This window comes from Typopeltis vanoorti, chromosome 6, assembly GCF_054136105.1.
Source record: "Typopeltis vanoorti isolate ZY-2024b chromosome 6, IOZ_Tvanoo_1.0, whole genome shotgun sequence".
NCBI lineage: Eukaryota > Metazoa > Arthropoda > Arachnida > Uropygi > Thelyphonidae > Typopeltis > Typopeltis vanoorti.
In genome coordinates, this window is record NC_143554.1 from 83367860 (window position 1) to 83388905 (window position 21046).

A 21046-nucleotide genomic window follows, 5' to 3' on the forward strand; every position below is an offset into this window, starting at 1 on the left:
ATGAAGTTGTCTGCAAGGATAGAAGTAAAAAGCAATGCCTAGAAAAGAAGATGAAATCATACTTAACATTCCAAACAAGTAAGCCAGAACATGATATATATGTAAAAAGAAGTTAAAAAGTTGAAGGAAGCCTCCATTAAGAATAATATAGAAGATAAATACTACAAAGGTAGCAAAATGTTCTGCAGGTGCCATTGAAAAAGCTTAGAAATGAAGCAAAGTGTAACATAAAAGGAATCATAGATGATAACAGATCGGATAGTTTCAAAATGAGAGCAAACATTACCAGTAGTCAACAGAAATCAAACTGAAATATCAGTAATGATAACAAAAGGAAAACGAAGTGGAAGAGTTTAGATAAGAGTTGATGAAAATGAAAAGTGAAATGAATTATATGGAAAATGAGATTAAACAATTAAAGAAGAGATGGCTGATGTGAATTAGAAGCAGGAAATTAGTATTGTGAAGAAAATGAGGCCAAGGGGGCTTACAATTTGGGAATTACCTTGGGATTTCACTATGTTGGATTTGGTGCTATCTGAACATGATGTGGTTGATAATGAGGTATTAACACTGCCACCAGTTGTTGAGAGTAATCATGAGGTGCTTGTTTGGGAAGTAGTGAAGCAAGAAAAGGTTACTGCCAAAAAAAAAAAAAAAATCATCCATAATCATCCACCTTATGGAATTATAAGGTGGATGATTATGGGATGCTCTATCCACCATCACCCATGATTGACAGCAGTGCCAGTCAACTAGCATCAATACATTGGGTAGATGAGCTGTACAAAAAAGATCTTAACAGCACATGGGAATTCATAAGGCAGTGTCTGAAAAGCAATGTATAACTCCATACCAAGAGTTAAGTAAGCAGAGTATGGGTGAAATGATGAACAGTGAAATCAAGCAAGCAATGGTGGAGACCCGATCCATGAAGAGTGTAAAGTGCAAGCCAGGAAAGCGATGAGCATGATAAAGAAAGAAAAGGTGCAATGAGAGGAAATTGGATGGTCAGGCCAAGGTTAATTCAAGGAAATTGTTCCACTACATAGCAAGCAAGAAGAATTATGACAGGTTCACACTGGTGGAGTGTCATAGCAGCAGAGAGACCATTGCAAAGGATATAAAGGAATTGTTGATGAGCACTTCATCAGTGTATATCATGCTGGTGTAAATGATGCTATTCAGTATGTAGAAGGGAGGCAAGTATTGAAAAAATTGGAAGTTCCAGTCCCCCCCCCCCACACAAAAGGTCACAAGACCTATAGAAGATCAGTGCTCTGTGTGTGAGCAAAAGGATAAGAAGAAAGGAAGAATCTGCTTATTTTATTTTTAAACAAAAGGTTGTATTCTTTGGGAGAAGGCAGAGTGGAGGTAGGCTGTTCCAAAGAACAGAAGTAGATGGAATGAAAGAGACAGTGAAGTTGGTTAGGTGAATTTCAAGATGGACTCTAAATGGGTATTGGTTAGCAATAGCTCTTGTTCTAATAATTTTGGAGGAAAGTGAAGAAATAATAGTGGCTGATTTAGAAGAGCATTGTCCATATCTGTAGACAAAACAAGTGTTCTTTGCCAGGTTGGCAGGAAGAGCTAGGTGCAACGATACAGTAAAAAGTGCCTCAGAAAACAGAAATATAAGATCTGATAATACTGAAGTCTTGATAGATAACAGATTAATTTGGAGGAAAATTGTTGATTGAAGTTAGTAATGATGTAACTTTTCATGTAATACTATCATACTATTCTCTACCCCCCCCCCCCAAGAGTACAGCTCAGGAATTTGATGATTATGAGATTTAGTTCATTCAGATAAATGAACCTCCCATGATGAGTCTGCTGACTTCACGGAGGTTGTGATATTAATAATCAGAGGTGACATAAAAATTGAAGATAAAGATATTTTGAATGTGAGCAAGGTAATCACTTTGAAAGATTATTAAATGAGATAAGCCATTACAGTTATGGTTAACATTCAAGAGGAATGCAATTAGGAGTCAGTAAGTATGTGTGTGTGTGTGTAAATATATATATATGTGAACGCCAGTTGTGCAACACCAGGGGATAGGACTTCATGCTGTTTATGCCAAATGCGAAAACAGCCATCAGCATGGTGCAGCAGGAAATGGGACTCATTACTCCAGATGACCTTCTTCCATCTGACGAGGATCTGCATGCATGCATGCATGCACGCGCGCACACACACACACACACACACACACACACACACACACACACACGCACGCACACACACACAGAGTTAGCTTTGCATTAGGAACGTTCCCCTTATTTTACATATTCAGTGCAATAACGAAATACCACATGATACTGACATCATCTGCAGCTACTATAAATGGGAACACCTATCTTCTGTACATAATCAGTAAACATTTTTGCCTGTAATGGGCAAATGTGGGGATGGAAGCCAATTTGACTGTGCACAGATAGTTCTGGCCTAGAGGGAAGGTGTCATATTTCAGAAACTGCTGCACTTGTTGGTTGCTCCCATACTACTATATCAAGGGTGTACCAGGACTGGATTAAGGATTAACCATGAACAGACATCCAGCAGAAGGGATCACATTGGTCAGTCATGCATGGTTGATCCTAGAAGTGAGCATCACGTGTCACAACTGGTATTTCAGCAATGACATCCAACATTCACACAGCTCACCCACCAGTACAACAATTGAGTAGTTAAACCCATTTCTACATGCACCATGCACTGTAACATGCTTTGTCTGGGGTTCCACAGCCTGAAACTAACAAGGGTATCCACGATGACGACCAGGCATCGTAAACAATGACTCACATAGGTCAGGCTGTCAGCAATGGACCCTTAACAGATGGAAGAAGGCCATCTGGAACGATGAGTCCCATTTCTTGCTGCATCATGCTGATGGCTGGGTTTGCATTTTGCATAAACAGCATGAAGCCCCTAGTTGCACAGTTGGTGTTCAACAGACCAGTGGAGGTGATGTTATGGTATGGGGAGCTTTTTCCTGACACACACACACACCCTAGGTCTGTTGGTTATCCCACAAACCCTGAATGGTGAACGCTACAGGGACCTGTTAGCTGACCATCTCCCTTCATACCAGCAGGAGGTTTACCCTGACCACAGTGCCATCTTTCAACAGGACAACACACCGTCTTTGGGCTCATACAACTACTGAGTGGTTGCAGGAACACAACGAATTTCCCACATTGCCCTCCCCAAACTGTAACCTAATTAAGTATGTGTGGGATATGTTAGAATGGGGTGTGAGAACTGCTGATCCTCCTCCATAGAATGAGCATGAAGGATGTTTGACACCTTGTGAAATCTGTTCCTAGGTGTCTGCAAGCTGTGATTGCACAGAAAGGTGGACCAATGCATTATTAGGTTGGTGTTCCTAATGCAAAAGATAACTCTGTGTGTGTGTCTATATATCAGTGAGTAGAAAAAGCCATCAGAAACTTGAAATGTGGAAAGGCAACTAGATGGGAACTATTAATCTCATAGTACCCATTTTTCTTTCCCTTATGTATTAGGGAAATTAAGGCTTTGATACAGTGGTTAATCCGGTGGACAGACACATAGGGAGTTATGTGTCTGTCAACTGGGCAGTTCACCTGTCTTGAAGGTGAAAATAAATCCAGTACAGGCCTTCAGTCATTAAATGAGTTGAGTAATGGCTGTAACAAATCTGATGCAAACATTAGCAATAAAAACACAAACTACGAAGAAGTAGGAACATGGAAAACATTAATGCATTCTCAATGGAGAACTTATAGAACAAACAAAATGTGTCAGCTTTAAAGTAAGAAACATTGTTGGCATTCAAGAACGTGTAAGCAGACTTAATTAAGGCATGGTCACTTAAACAGAATGAGAAAGAAAATGTTTATAAAATAGAAGTCTGATGCCTAGGATATCAGGAAATAAACTCAGAGAAAGACCAAGATTTGGACTAATGTAGTTTGTATCACCATAGAGAAATCAAATTGCAATACTTTACAATAGTAACCCCCCAACCGGCCACGACCTTCGTATCGAGATAAATTGGATACGAAGCTCTAAAACCCATTGATTAACATGAATAAGAAGTGCAATTTGGTGTCACTATTTCATCCATATTGGCTGGTAGGTAGGTTAAATGCCTGCGTGGTTAGCATATCCGCTCTTCAGCCAAATGGCTGCAGATTTGAATCCTGCCCTAAGCATGGATGTTTGTGACTGTCTGGGAAAATACTAGTGGTGATGGTCAGTGATAGATGGCATTGGTGTAGATGAAGGTAGTTGCAGTTGGTGGATTGGCGGAGATGGAGAGTTGTAGAGTAGGTGCCCTCCCTCGATGAGTCTTTGAACTCATTGGAGGTGTTACATAATAATAATAATAATAAATTCCTGATAACAGATTAAAGGGAAAAAAATGCTGATAGGAAGCTAGTAATCATGTAAATCACTCCATCACGTATTGTACTATCCTTAAATACACAAGGATACATGAGAAATTACATACTACAAATGACAAAATTACTTCGATGTTCAATGAAATAAATTTGACAGTAACATTTTACAATATTTTTATAGAAAAGTTATATGAAAAGCAATGATTTATATAAGTGCCTGTGGGGTTTAGAGCAACAGTTATGCAACCTTGATCCTACCAATGGGCTCTGAAAAAAACATTTCTATATTTCTCCTCGCAGGTTTTGCAAGATATGTTTATTTTCAAACTTTAATAGCATTCAGAACAAATGTGATTTTGGCCCCCAAAAAATAATAATAAATAAATATCCTACACCACACCAAAACCTGGTTTGAGAGAAAATTTCAAGTCATGTGAAATGCTCAAACACAACCCAAATCTCAACAAAAATGATGGCCTAACCATTTCAAGAATGTGGAGGACCCATCTACAACCTGTATAACAACCTAAACTAGCCTTAGAAAAATCATAATATGATTTCCTTCAGCAACTGAAGGAAATCATATTATAACAATCAGAACTGTACAAATCCAGAAGAATATTAATACATGAGGATTTTAGCAGCTTATTGTAGTTGCATTTATTTATTTTTATTTTTAAAATTTTTAAAAAATTTTTTTTATTATTTATTTATTTATATTTTATCACTAGAGGTCAGGCTAGGGAAAAGGATTAATTAACTACGTAGATTTAGTTTACCAGTATACAGGGCTAGGGCATGTAGCTTGGTTCCTTATACACTTGTATCCTTCTGATGATGACCTCGATACAGGGGTCGAAACATCAAGTTTTATTTTATTAGTAATTAATAAAATAATCTGTTCAACACGTGTGTTTTTGTGTCCCTAAATTTATAAATATGAATGCTGATCACCGTGTAACCTTAAAAGAAAGAATAATAAATAAACAAGTCTCACTGGGTTTGCTCTGAATTCTGCTGCTTTGTACACTATCCCTTGCCCCCTGCCTCCCAATGCACAGAATGAAACTTTATTAAATTCTTACTCAATACATCAGTAACAGAAAATGTACTTCATTGTAGTGCTTTTTCTGGAAGAAATCAATAACTTGCAGTAAATTCATAATGATATGAGTATTTTAATAAAAGTTAAATAGTTACAATTAAAGTCACATTTTTAAAATAAATATTTCTTAACTGAGACTCTTGCCACATAATCCTTAAGTATTGATAAGAGTCTTCGTTGGGAGGCATTTGGCTTTTTGATGAAGCACTAATAGTTTCTTCCTTAACTCTGTTCACATCTTTGACTGCTTGATTCAGTTGTAAAGTTAGGTTTCGGACTTCAGCTCTGGACTGCAGCAGAGAACGTTCCAGTTCTTCTATATGGTTACAATCAGCTTTCTGGGATTTCATACTTAAAAGAATTGAAATCTGGCACTGAAATAAATGATAAAAGCTTCACACAAAGCAAAAATCAGCATGTCAAAGCAAGATTTCAATTTACTATAATCAAAAATGGACTAATATTAGGCATATTGCCCTTTGTTTACATATAGCACATATAGCTATCCCCTTGGATGGATAGCTATATGTGCAAAATGCCAGCATAATTATGATAATTATAAAGTTAACCTATAAGCTATCATCAAAATGGCAGAGAAAATACTATTAACAAATGGAATTGGAATTTTGAGAAGCAATTTTTTTCTCTTTTTCCTTTTCTTTGCAGTAGCAGCAAAAAAATATTGTGGTAAGTATATAAGGAAATAGATAATTATTAAGCTCACAAACAGCACAAGGCTCAGAGAAGAATGGTAAGGATGGCAAAATCAAATTGTAAGAAGAAAGTAGCTAAGCAGGCTAAAGGAAATCCCAAAGACTTCTTTTTCTATGTGACAAGCAAAAGGAAAAATGACTACAGAAGGATAACATTAATGAGTGCTCATGGGTAAGATGACAGAAGCAAATAAAACTGAATTACTGAGTGACCACTTTGCAATGGTCTATCATCCAGGTGAGATACTAACATGATAGAAACTGATGTGAGAATAGAGGTTGATGTGGAAATGTTTAGAATATTGCAGAATCTCGATGCAAATATGACCGTGGAATTAAATGGGATAATAGCTTGCATATTACAAGAATATGCCAAGTAATTGGCAATGCATCTAATTAGGCTGTTTGACCTAAGTCTTAGCTCTGATAAATTCCCAATGGAAGATGGGGAATAGTCATCATGCGTATCAAGGATTTAGGCCTAGCACGACCTGTTCTGGGCCTTAGAAGTCATCGTTGAATCATTTAAGAGGACGTCCTGGTTTTCTTTTTCCTAATGGCTTGTACTTTAAGGCTTGTTTTGGTAATGGTTACTTGGGGAATAGTTACGTTGCATAAAGGAGGCTCCAAGACTGCAGTAGCAAATTATACACCAATCAATATCTTGGGAATGGTGGTAAAAATACTGGAAAAGTTAATCAAGGACAGAATTCAGAAATGGATGAAAAAAGAATATGATACTTTTTTGTGTGTGTGTGGGGGGGCATAGCTTTGTGAAGGATAGGCCATGCCTTACTAAGTTACTTCAAGTTCTATAATAGCATGACAGCTGAGTTGGATAAAGAGAATGACTACACAATATGTTTCCTGTTGTGGTATATGGTGTATGAATACAGGCAAAAGCAGAAAGCCTTTTGTATGCTTTTTCTTTTTAAGATGTTTTTCTTAAAGTGACTTAAAACTACTCAGCATTACAATCATTTGCCAAAAAATAATATAACAGAATTAAAGAAAGACACTTGAAGACATTTATATTCAATGATGAAATAATTATACTTAAAGCAGACAAAGGGAATTGAAAACAGTCATTTTAAATAGTGTGGATATTTGTATTTACCGTAGTAAATACAAACATGAAAGGCTTTTCATGGAATCAGCTTCAGCCCTAAGAAACAATTCAAACCTCAACAAATTTGGCTGCATGAGACTGCCTCAAATTTGGGAAACCTACATTAGAAGACCTTCAGCCCAATCGCCCAAGAATACCAACTGCCCGCTAGGGGGCACCATCAGGACTTTAGGAGAAATAATAGCTTCCTGCTTCTTCCTCATACTGTTTGTTGTGCCTGCGTGCACGTGTCTTCTTAAGTTCCTTGAAAATGGCAACATGACGTTGCCGACATATTGAAGTATATTAAAATTTATTTTAACGTATATCCTAGTTTACGTTATAATTTCCTTAAATTATTTAGTAAAAAAAAAAGTAAAAAATAAAAAAATAATAAATAGTGTGGAATACGACAACAAGATTACCTCAGATTCTTCAATGTGTTCAGTAATAGACCATAATCCCACTGCGCTGTCACATATAAAAACTAATGATATGATCTCTAATACTTTTGAATTTACAGAATATCTTAAACTACTGAAATCAAGACACCCAATCACACCCAGGTTATATAGTGTCTAGAGTACATAAACCAGATATCCCCCCCCCCATCCAATACTGGATGGTAGCTGTCCTACATATTTTCTTTCTAAATATCTATCAAACCTCCTCACATATCAGATACTCAAAAACTTTCAAACATACAAATTTCCCCATCATTCTTTCATTGTTTACAAATGTCTCTGTGGAAAAATCAATAGAGATCCTTAAGACCCATTTCCTCCTGATGTGTCTTTTCCATCACTGCCTCAAATCCTCATTCTTTATTCTATATTCAAAATTTAATTACCAAATATATGGTCTGGCAATAGGCTTAGCTTTATCACCTCCTACTGCCAATTTATACATAGAAAAATTTGAGGACATAGCTATAGTAGCTATAGCACAGAAGACCTTAAACACTCGTCTGTTGGAGATATGTCAATGCTATCTTTATCATTTCGAAACATTCCCACAAAGACCTTGAAGACTTTGTATAATTTCTAAGTAATCACCATCTGAAAATCGAATTCACATTAGAAGTAGAAAAGGACTGAAAATTACCATTCCTGAACATCCTTATCAACAAAAACATTGCTGGATGATTATCATTAGAAGTTTACAGGAAAGAAACCTACACAGGTAAGCAAGCTTATTCCATTGACCTCAACAAAAATTACGTATCATATAAACCTTAAAAATGAAAGATTTAAACATACTCAAAAATGATCAAATTAAAAGAAAAGAACATCTATTTATTTGGTTTCTCCAAAATGGATACTCAAAAAAAGATATACTAAAACTTTTATTTTCTGATGAACCAATCCATGATAACTCAGAAATTAATTACAAAGAAACAGTACCTTTACCATATGTAAGCAAAACAGCAAGAAAATTAATTCGAATATTAAAATTAGTCAACATCAGAACAGTCTTCAAAATCAGTTAACACCTTACTAAGTTCCTCAAAGAAAGTTTCATTTTATAAACATCCTGGAGTGTACAAGATGGAATCTTGTTCATATGGAAAGGTAGGTCAAACTGGCAGAAGTTTTGAAATCTAAAAAAAAAAGAGAAAATGTAGGTAATGTTGAAAACAAAAGGGAAGAAAAAATCAGCCTCGCAGCACACAGCCTCAAAGAACATCGGATGATAAATTGGTAAGTATTCTCCAAGCCCTACTTAAGAAGAGAATCACTTTGACAGGTTCAAGGAGTCTTCTGATGTTATTCACTCAAAAGGCATATTAAATAGAAACAAGGGCAGATCCATCCTTCATGACATTTGGAAATCATTAATTAAAATACAGTTATCCTTTCAGTCATTCAAACGATATTCTTTCCACATCATCTTCTCATGAATCTCTTGCTTATTAAGACTGCACATTAATTTCAACCTATTTGTTCTTTGAACTCTAAGGAACACATTCAGATACAACATTAAGCATGTTTTTGAAACTTCCTAATGCACTGCTGATATCCTTCCAATTCAGTAACTGATACCATGGGACCAAAGATAGTAAGTAGTCTTCTGAGTTTGTAATAATTTCCAGCTTTGTACTTTAGTGTTTAAACTGTCCTGATTGGAAAATCCATATGTTTGGCTACTTTCCAGGTCAGTATAGTAACCAATTGGTGACAAAACAGTCACATCCTTAACTAAGACGTCAATGTCATGATAAAATCTAATACTCTTTGTCCTTGAGATTGCTTTTTTTACATACCGCTTCAGAAAACTGTCTCACAATAGCTCAAATTCTCCTTCATTCTTATGAGTTTTCTTTGCTACCCAATCCATATTTGGATAAGTCGTCATCATTAATCAAATTCCTGACACATATCCTCAGGTGCATACACAATAATTATTATAGTACTACATGAAAAAGTTACACCATTACTAACTTCCGATCCATAATTTTCCCCCAAATTAATCTGCTATCTGTCAAGACTCCAACATCATCAGATGTTATATTTCTGTCTTTAAAGTCACTTTTTACAGTATCAATCCACATACATCTTGCTCTTCCTCTGGATCTTTTTCCCTACTAATTTGGCAAAGAACTTGTTTTGCTAATCTCTCCTCTCCCATTCTGTTTAAGTAACTATACCACTGAGATTAGCTCTACTAACACCTTCCTGAATATTAACAATGGCAAGTTCTTTTCTAATGTCCTCATTTTTAATACAATACTGCCGTTGATGCCATCTGTTCAATCCACTAATCTTTCTCAGAACTCTCATATCAGAGATCTCCAAGTCTTTGATCAAGTGTTTTATTTCTAACCCAGCTCTCAGATCCATAAGTTAAAATTGCTTACTAGTGTTTTGACTAATTTCTCTCTCTTATTCCACATAAATTTATTCCACTGACTTCCTACTTTACTAATTCTGTTGTCTATTTCCATATTTAATTTGCCATCGTTACTAAAAATTGTGCCTAAATAAATGAAATGTTCTACTCGTTCTATAGGTTCACCATTCAGAATTTCTCTGTATTCTCTAAGAGCACAAGCTGACTTACTTGCAAAGAACTTTAGATATGCTTACTTCTTTTCCTTGACTGCCTCTTTAACTTTGTGATTCCACCATGGATTTTTCTATCCTTACAGACAACCTCACCACATGCCCCTTTAGCTGAATTAATGTTTTCTTCAGGGTTTGCCAATGAATCCTCAAGTTTGGTCCTTGTTTCCAAATTGTTTCATTTTTTTTCTTCAATGATGTTTGTGTATTTCAATCTACAGTTCACTTCTGAAAGCTGTTCAAACTTTCTTACACACTCTTCTTTTCTATATGAAATTCAATTTTATCCTGCTCAATACTAAATAGTGATCACTTCCTATTTCAAATCCTCTATATACTCATGTCCTGAACCAGTGGAAAAACATCGCTATCAACTATAACATAGTCAAGAAGAGTTATTTCTTGCATCTTCTCTCCATGTGAATTTATGCACAGTTTTATGTTGGAACATGGTGTTAGTAATAACTAGTCCATGTCACCAATGGAAATCTAGGAAGTACTTACAATTATATTAGCTTTGCTTTTTTCTCAAAATATTTCCTAGTCTGTTTAGATCTCCAAGAAGGACCAACACTTCCTTTTTCATTGTGCCAGCTGCCTTCTCTAACACCTCAAAAAATTCCTTCACTTCTTCCTTGGTGGAACTTTTGGTGGGACCATAAGCACAAATGAGTCCCATTGTCCAGTTTCCCCATTCTGATATTTGCCCACATCGCTCTACTGCATATTGCTTACCATTCAAGAAGATTATTCTCATATTTAGTGTTGAATACTATAGCTACTCCTTTCTTTCCCCAATTGTTATTGCCTGAATATAACATTTTGTATTTGTTGATTAGAAAGATCTCACTTGCATTTGTCTTCTTTGTTTCAGTCGCGTCTATTATGTCGATATGGTACTTATCCAATTCTTCTGCTAGTTCCATCTCTTTTCCACTGATGCTTCTTACACTGATAGTACCAATCTTGAACTCTGATGATGATGAGTTGGATGTGTTCTGGGATTTGTTTCAGTAGCTGACTTTGCGCTGTTCACCCTGGTTCCTTGACAAAAATAACAGGGCTTTGTTTAACTGGTAATGCCCCAGCCAGCATGAAATTCTGTCATGTTGTACCATCATTTTACATTGTGGTTTAAACCAATAAGAATACAACTTGGGTAGCTAAATCCCAAATTGCCAGTCCATCCTTGTTCATTCAGTAATCCAGGTAGATACCTAACAGGGTGCACCACAAGAAGGTGAGGATTGGACATTAGGTCAGAAGTCCCAGTCGGTTCTCTGCATTTCTTAAAAGGCTACGGTGAAGGTCTCCTCCCAGTCAAAAGCCCTTAAGTTACCATAATAATTGCTTGTTTAGTACTCAGAGTAATTTGGCAATGCATTTCTTCATAACTGAACCACCAGATCTACAAGTACACCACACCATATAGTCTCATACTCACTGCTACATGACACTACTGTAAAAATAATCGTGATGTATAAGTATGAATATTTTTATAATTGTTCCTCTAAGCCAGTGCTTCCCAAACTTATGGATGCAAAGGCCCCTTTGGAAAAATGTAAATATTTCATGGCCCCCATCAAAAAAGAACGTGATACAGACATATATTATTATAATATTTATTGTATTTATATTCAATATGAAACATACACAGCAAATATTGCAAAAATCAAATGAAAATATTACATTTTTAGCATCTTACATACACATTTGACATGGCACACTTAGTCTTAAAACATTTAAAATTTGTTTTCATTATTTCACAGTCCCCCCCCCCTCAACAAAACTGGCAGCCCCCAAGGGGACCGTGGACCACAGTTTGGGAAGCACTGCTCTAAGCAAGTAAGTTATCGGTTTTGATTTCATAACAATGTATACTCAGCATTTGTGATGTGTCTGATATCGATATTTATGATAAAAAATAAAATAAAATGTTCAGTACTTGAGATGAATTGTACTTACTGGATATCTGATAGTGGCAATAATTTCAATGTTTTTTTATTGTAATTCCCAATTGTTACGTGTACTGTGATATCTGTCATTCATTGTATAAACATTCTTTTTCTTGCTAACAACAATAATGTATGTTAGCCAGTACTAATTTCTAGCATACTATTTAGTTGAACAAGTATACATGCTTAATGAGAAGAGTGATGGGTGATTGACAGCTGACAGAGTGTTCGATACTGGGGTAATGGAAAAATACAAGATGACAGAGAACTGGAAGTTTGAGAATGTAGACCAGAGAATTGTGTTTTAAGGAGTTTTTAGGAATACTTGATAATCAATATAAATTAATACAGGATTCTCAAAAGTGAATCTCAGCAAGGTGAATCCTTTGACTTGAAAAGCTGGGACTGTCAACAAGTGAATAGTAAATAATAGATATTAGATAGATATTCTATTTCAATGTTTGAAGAAAAGAAAAATGGAAAATTTTGTTGGAAAAACAGTAAATGAAAAACTAATGGAAATGGAAATGAAAAAACAGTAAATGAAAGGAGATATTAAGTAGATGTTCTTTTTCGATGTTCAAAGAAATGCAAAATGGAAAGTTTTGCCGTCTGTTTTAAGGATCTCGTCTCATCTTCTTTATACCCTCTTTTACCTTGTGGTGTCAAGGGTTTATTAATCATTGGAACCTCAAACCGTTCACAGGACAAGGTGGTCAGCCCTATACACCGGTGTATCCTATGTCCTGTAGTGTTGAGTTCTCAAGGCCGATTTGCCTGCTTTGTGGGATGAAAAACCCCAGGATAAACTGCGGAAAAAAAAACTACTGTCCACGCCCAAGACCGGCTAATTTGGCTATGGCAGAGGAAGATCCTTCCGCTCCTCACATCACTGATGGGAATCAACCCTAGGACACTCCTTCCCCAGGCATATGGTTGTGAAGCGCACAGCCACTTGGCTAACCGTGCGGAGTGTCTCAAGTATACCAGAGATATTTATTATTTTATCGAAACAAGTGATGTAATTAGCAAAATCTCAAACTGTAAAGTGGCTTTAATGAAGAGCTCTTGTTGTTGTTTATAAAGTAATAAAAGTGTTTTTTTTCTTTGGTAAAGAATTTGTCACTTGTGTGTGTGTCTTGTAATTAAATTGCCTGAGATAAGAATATTTTTATTCCAGTGAAAAATAATGAGGATGAATAGAAAAGTATATACTAAATAAGCAAACACTGCATAATCCTGTGGCAGTTAAGATGAAGTTTTATTTAAATGAAGGGGATATTAAATCCCACATTTGTTATGAAGTGAAGCCTCAGGCCCGGCTGGTGGCATGTGAGAAGTGTGCAATATACACAGGAGCCGCAGAAGAAAAGGCGCCTAAAAGATGTCAAAAAATATGAGATAAGAGTTTAAATGAACAACAAATGGTACATATAATTATGAACGTACGTCGTCTTCTGTTCGGGCCCCTTCAGATCTTCCCAGAAACAAACAAATAAATTCTGAAATTGTATCCTGGACCCAATTATATCACTGTAATTTTTTATTAAAATTTACGAAAATATACATAAAATACTTCTTTATTTTTTGATGTATCATAAATCAACTTATGATTAATTGTTGAGTTCCGTGTAAGGGCCGTATCCTAATTTTAACTGGATCGGATGCATGTGGTTCGGCCCTAAAAGTCAGCTTACTACGACATTCGAACCTGTTATATTAGCGGGCTGTTAGGGCAGCATCAGCGACACAAAATAATCGGTGAACTCTTGGTTCCAATGCGAAACATTCTTGTAAAATTCTCTCATCTATTTTCGTTGAATCTTCAAAATTAATTTATTTATTAATGCAAAATTAATGTAAAGAATATTTGAATAAATCTCTTAACTTTATATTATTATTTTATATTATTTTGAAAATTTATATTACTTGAAAAAATTTGTATGAGTAGGACTAATCCGTAGGTAACATTATACTGCAAAGAGGTTTTCATTTGTTTTTCATTCCCTGTTCGTTTTATTCACACTTTATTAAAAAAAAAAAACTTTTTTGGAAAGGCACCGAACATTAATTGCACACACAAGAAAAATACTATGCGCCGGTCCTGTGAAGCCTACTGGCTCTTTTATTCAAGTAATGAAGTTTTATATTTTGAGAAAAGACCAGATAAAGAACGGACTCTAACGAAAACTTTTGTTTGGGAATTTGTTGTGAAAAACAAACTGCTCAATGTCTGGGAGACTGGTTAAGAATATGTGAAATAAATCAATAATAGAATGAGTCAATATGAGAATGAATTTATCTTATGAAGACAAAGGAGATCTCTAAAGTATAGTTTTAATTTAGAAGGCCTTAGATCCAAATAGTTTTATAGGTTTCATAGATATTAATTTAATTATATTAACGATATATATACTTTTTTAGTTTCATTAAATATATTTTAATGTGGTCGATTAAAATTTAAAGATTTAGTTTGACTATGTATGACTAGGTTATTGAGTCATTTAGAATTCCTGAATTCTAAAGAAATATTAAAAGTGATTCCACCAATCGGATTGAATTATTGTAATTTACTGTAAAAAACTTAAATTTACTTTTAGTTGTAGACTAAAATTGCTATTGCTAGAAATTATAGTCTACAACATATTTACCAAAGAAAAAAAACTAAACCACTTTATGTCTAATGCTACTGGCATTTGTGTATAGACAACAATGTTAACCTCCTTGCTTTTGTCATATGCCAGTCTGCTTGGCTCGGTTTGGCAACTATTTCTTTTCCTGATATATATTCAAGATGTCTGAACCCAAAGCATAGTTCATCTTTTTAGCAGATCCATAGCCATCTCACTGCCATTGTATTACTATGATGTCTACACACCCAGCTGAACTTGCACACATATTCTCAGTGTTCATCCCAAGATTTAGTTTCCCTGCTCCATTAGGATCAACACCAATAAATTTCTCTAGGCACTTGATGTCAAATTCATTCAAGTGCAGGCCATTTTCCCTCCTATATAAGGTTTTTTCTACCATCAAACTCACTTCACATATCTAAAAACTTTTATCTATTTATTTTCTACATAGCCAGCACATTGAATCATTTGCTATCATAGCCCTCCTTAACTTATTGTCATATCTCAGTAATAAACTAACCATTTTTATTCTTTATTTATTTTTTACTTTCTCACTTTTCTTTTGAACTTCTTCTATCAAGCCTCTCATATTGAGAGAGGACTTGAAAGTATTGTTAAAGGTAGCGAAAGAAAAGAGTGACAGAGTTAAAATGGTGAGTCTGTTGCCGCGGTATGACAGAGAGGAGTTTAGAAGGAGGGCCATAATCGCAAATGACATTATGCACAGGTTATGCAGACGGTGTGGTGTGGAATTCGTAGACGTGTGGAATGAGTTTGATGGGCGAAAGGACTTATACAAGATGGATGGCCTGCATTTGAATGGACTTGTTGTGCGGAAACTGGAAAAAGTGTTGCTGAATGAAGTGAAAATGGATGTGCAGAACCAGGGAAACTAGAAATACCAAGGAAGGGGGGGGGGTGTGGATATGCAAACATCAGTGAGACAGTTGAGTGTAAAAATGTATATAATGTACCCGAGCCAGCACTAAGGACAAAAAATGGGAATGGGACATTTAGAATAACGCATCAAGATAAGGCTGGGACAAAGGGATCACTGCATTTCATGTATACTAATGCCAGGAGTATTAGGAACAAGAAGAAAGAATTTTTGGCCTTGATTGGCTCTTCCTGGCCACAGGTTATTGGCATTAGTGAAACATGGCTGACGGAGGATGATATAGTTAGTGAGATAGAATGTGTAGGTTATAGTGTGTTTAGGAGGGACAGAGAAAATAAAATGGGGGGAGGGGTGTTATTGATGATAGCTGATGAACTGCAGCCAAGGAGAATTGAAGTTGTATTGCAGGATAGTGAAAGGAGCTCATTTGAGGCTATTTGGTGTGAGATTGAGACTGGCAGTATAAAATATACAGTTGGGTGCTGCTATAGACCAGGTGATGGAATAGATGGTGGAGATAGTATGCATAAACAAATTGATGAAATGAGTGGAAGGAGGATAATTATTATGGGGAATTTCAACTATGGTAACATTGATTGGAAGGAGGAGAAGACACATGTGAGGAAGGAAATGGATTTTATTTAATTATTAAGGGATAACTATCTGAGACAGCATGTAATTGAAAATACTAGGGGTGTGAGAGTGCTTGACCTGGTAATAGCATCTCACAATTTGACTGTAATGAATATGACCATGTTGCCACCTATTGGATCACTCTCACCAATAGGTGGCAACATGTGAGGTGGCTAAAGGTGTGGAATTTTTGATTAAGACAGGTTATATGTGGAATTACCGTGCTGGCAAGTTTGACAAGCTTAGGAGATTGCTTGGATCAGTGCCATGGCATGTACAACTGCAAGGGCTGGATGTCGATAGATCATGGGAAGTGGTCAAGGAGCATTTACAGGAGGTTATAGCTGATTGTATACCTAGGGTCCGAATAGTAAAACAGGTAGGGGTTAAATGGGTGAATAACACCATTAAGCTTTAGCTGCAAAAAAAGAAACAACTGTCGAAGAAATTTAAAGAGAAAGGTGACTTGCAGGCACACGAACGGTATAAAGTGCAGGCCAGAAGGGTAACGAGTGTGGAAGAAAAGCAAAAGCCGATTATGAAAGGACACTAGCTATGCAAGCAAAAGAGAATCCCAAACAGTTCTTTCAATATGCTGCAAGCAAGAAAAAAACTGTACATGGCAAAATGATTTTAAGGAATGACGATGGTAAGGAAGTCACTGAACCAGTCAATACAGCGGAGTTACTGAGCGCGCACTTTGCAAAAGAATATCATCCAGGTGGTGACATTGAAAAAATGAAGGAACCATTAGTTTATACGGGAATTGTGATGAATGAAGTGGAGGTGAATAGTCTATTACAGAACCTTAATGTGAATACATCTGTGGGATTGAATGGTATACCGGCACGGGTCTTGCATGAAGCGGCTAAGGAATTATCAGTTCCCTTGACCATGTTGTTTAATCTGAGTCTCGGGTCTGATTTAGTCCCGAAGGCGTGGAAAGAGGGGAAAATAGTTTCACCGCATAAAGGAGGATCCAAGACTATGGTGGCAAATTACCGACCGATCAGCATATCAGGAGTCGTTGTCAAGGTCTTGGAGAAAGTAGTCAAGGGAAAAATACAGGAATGGATTGATGAAAATGAGATACTGCACAGGGGACAGCATGGCTTTGTGAAGGGTAGATCATGCCTCAGTAACTTGCTCAAGTTTTATAACAGGGTGACGGCTGAACTGAATAAGGGAAATGGGTTTACAGTGATACTGCTGGACCTGGCAAAGGCGTTTGACAGGATACCACATGGAATTGTAATCCGTAAACTACAACATATGGGAATGGATATAGGGTTGGTGAGATGGATAGGTGGGTGGTTGATGGAGAGATATCAAAGAGTAGTTTATTCAGGAGTAGAGTCCAAAAGACGGCCTGTGACTAGTGGTGTGCCGCAGGGTTCCGTTCTTGGACCACTGCTGTTTAATCTGTTCATTAACGATATAGGGAAGGATCTAAGTGGAACAGTTTATTTGTTCGCTGATGATGCAAAGTTGGGTAGGGGCGATAGTGAATGCAGAAGATGTCAAAGTCTTGCAGGATGACTTAGATAGATTGGAGTTCTGGGCTAAGGAGAATGGATGTCAATTTAATGTAGCAAAATGTAAGGTTATGCATTTTGGGGTGAAAGGATTAGCAGCAGTATACCACATTGGTGGAACTGTACTCCAAGAGATTGATGAGGCCAGGGACTTGGGAGTGTTGGTGGATAGGGAGATGAAGTTTAGGGGGTACATTGCAAAAGTAGCTAAATAAGCTCATCAGCTCACTTGGTTGTTGAAATGTACAATACCTTGACGAGCAAGTTATTGTACATCTGTACCGAGCTCTGATAAGATCTCATCTCGACTACTGTACCCAGATTTGGTCACCTTGGTTCCTTCTTGATGGGGAGGAGGTGGAGAGGATCCAGAGGCGAGTGACTAAGATGATAGCAGGTCTATGGAGTGAACCATATGAGAACAGGTTGAAGATTTGTGGGTTGCAGAAACTAGTTGATAGGCGGAAAAGGGGAGATATGATTGAGACATTCAAATTGCTAAAAGGATTCTATAGGATTAATTCAGAGGATATTTTTGAGATCAGGACTGGTGGTGGGAGAACTAGGGGACACCTATGGAAGCTGGGCAAGAGTGTGGTTAGGAGGGGTGTTAGAGCTGGGTTCTTTACTTTTAGAGTGGTAAATGAGTGGAATAAGTCAGAGTCTGTTGTGGGTGCTATGACAGTGAGTGAGTTCAAGGCAAGGTATGATAGATACTGTGAAAATGTCGAATAGTTGTGTGGACATGATGTTTAGGGCCTCCCTCGATGAGTCTAAGGACTCCCTGGAGTAGCCCGAAATAATAATAATAATAATATCCTCTCTCATACTATGATTATCACTACTGAAATCTTAAGTTCTGACAAGTTGTTTACTTTTCTTCTCTCTTTCTTTATTGCCTTTACTATATCCTTTATTTTAGCAGTCAGGAAACTATGTAATGACTATACTGTCAAGCACAAATTTAATTATGGAATCACCATATCATATTACTTCTTTCTTTCTTATAAGCTAAATGACTTACTTGTTATTATTATTCATTGATAACTTAAGAATTTTTTGACTTCATGTTATTGTTCTCCTTATTTTTCTTTTTCTGTCTAAACAATTTTCTGCTTTCAGTAACTTAATGGTAAGTTTTTGAATAATTCCTTTTAATCTGGAAATTATTTATTTTTCATTATTATTATTATTGCATAAGTTAATTTTACTTGATTTATGTCATCGATATAAAGGTTCTTGTTTCTGGGTTCCACATTATCATTATGCTTAGCTTTCAATGCTGTTCTACTGATCTGCTGGATTTTTGGTGTCATTTTTAAACACTATCTTAATTTAACATCTTAAAATATATTAGCAAATGTAATAAATACAACAAAAAAACACATAGAAAAAATACACTATTTAATCTAAAAAAAACATCAATGCATCAAAAGATTTGCTTATCTAAGGGTGCCTTAGACTATTCTGAAAACACACCCCAACTCAACATCACCAGAGTTAAAGATCGATACTATCAACATAAGAGGCCTGAATGGCAACGGAATGGAGCTAGCGAGGAATTGGATAAGTATCAGATCGACATAATAGGGGTGACTGAAACAAAAAAGACCAAAACTGGTGAGATCTTTCTGAGCAATAAATACAAAATGTTATATTCAGGTAATGACAATCAAGGAAAAGAAGGAGTAGCCATAGTATTCAACACAAAATACGAGGCTAATCTTCTTGAATGGCAGGCAGTCTCAAGTAGAGTAGTGTGGGCAAATATGAGAATGGGGAACTGGACAATGAGACTTATTTGTGCCTATGGTCCCACAGAAGGTTCTACTAAGGTAGAAGTGGAGGAATTTTTTGAGGCTTTAGAAAAAGCAACTGACACAATGAAGAAGGAAAAGTTGGTCCTTGTTGGGGATCTAAATAGCAGAGTAGGAAATGATTGTGAGACATAGAAAAATATTTTGGGAAAACTTGGAGAAAAGAGCAAAGCTAATAATAAAGGCAAATATCTGTTGGATTTCTGTTCAGGACATGGACTGGTTATTACTAACACCATGTTCCAACATAAAAATGTGCACAAATTCACATGGAGAGAAGAGGCATGGAATAAGAAAAGTCTCACTGACTATGTTATTGTTGATAGTGATGTTTTCTCCCTGCTGCAGGACACCAGAGTGTACAGAGGATTTGAAATTGGAAGTGATCACTATTTAGTCTTGAGCAGGATAAAATTGAATTTCATATCGAAAAGAATGACATGTAAGAAAGGTTTAAAGAAAATAAAAGTTGAGCAGTCTCAGATGTGAACTGTAGACTAAAATACACAAACATTATTGAAGAAAAAAGAACAGGAATCAAATTTTGGAGATTCAGTGGCAAGCCTTGAAAAAAGCCCTGATTGATTCAGCTAGAGAGGCATGTGGTGAAGTTGTCTGCAAGGATAGAAAAATTAGAACTCCATGGTGGACACAGGAAGTTAAAGAGGCAGTGAAGGAAAAGAAGAAAGCATATCAAAATTTCCTGGCAAATAAGTCAGCTTTTACTCTTACAGAATACAGAGCCAAATGCAAGAATGCCAAACACTGTGTAAAACTAGCTAGCAAAAGTCATGGAAGGACTTTGGCAAGAATATAGAGAATAAATATCAAGAAGGTGGCAAAATCTTCTGGAGGTTGTTGAAGAAGCTTAGGAATGGAGGAAAGAGTGCTGTAAAAGGAGTTAGAGATGATAAAGGTGACAAGAAAATGGAAGAAAAAGATATCCTTGAAGTATGGAGTAATTACTTTGAAAAACTGCTATATGAAACAAGCAGTGATGATAGCACAGTGGTAAAAAACAATGACCAGGCATGCAGTCAGGAATACATATCCATACTTGAAGTAGAAAAAGCCATCAAAGGCTTGAAATGTGGAAAGGCAGCAGGAGTAGATGATATTCGACCAGAAATGCTGAAGTATGGTGGTATAAAAGTCTTACAGTGGCTGCACTGCATAGTTCAGAAAGCCTGGACAG

The 21046-nt window shown here is 36.4% G+C and overlaps 1 protein-coding gene across 2 annotated transcripts in view; it reads right to left on the reverse strand.

Annotated features, from left to right (window-relative positions):
- The window catches only part of LOC150105642 (protein Spindly-A-like), a 203450-nt gene that overhangs the window by 33087 nt on the left and 149317 nt on the right, over positions 1 to 21046 (reverse strand). For both annotated transcript variants that reach the window (XM_090394965.1, XM_090394964.1), the window contains one exon: positions 5630 to 5871. In XM_090394965.1, the coding sequence (XP_090251091.1) occupies positions 5630 to 5871 (242 nt within the window). The remainder of the gene's footprint in view (positions 1 to 5629; positions 5872 to 21046) is intronic.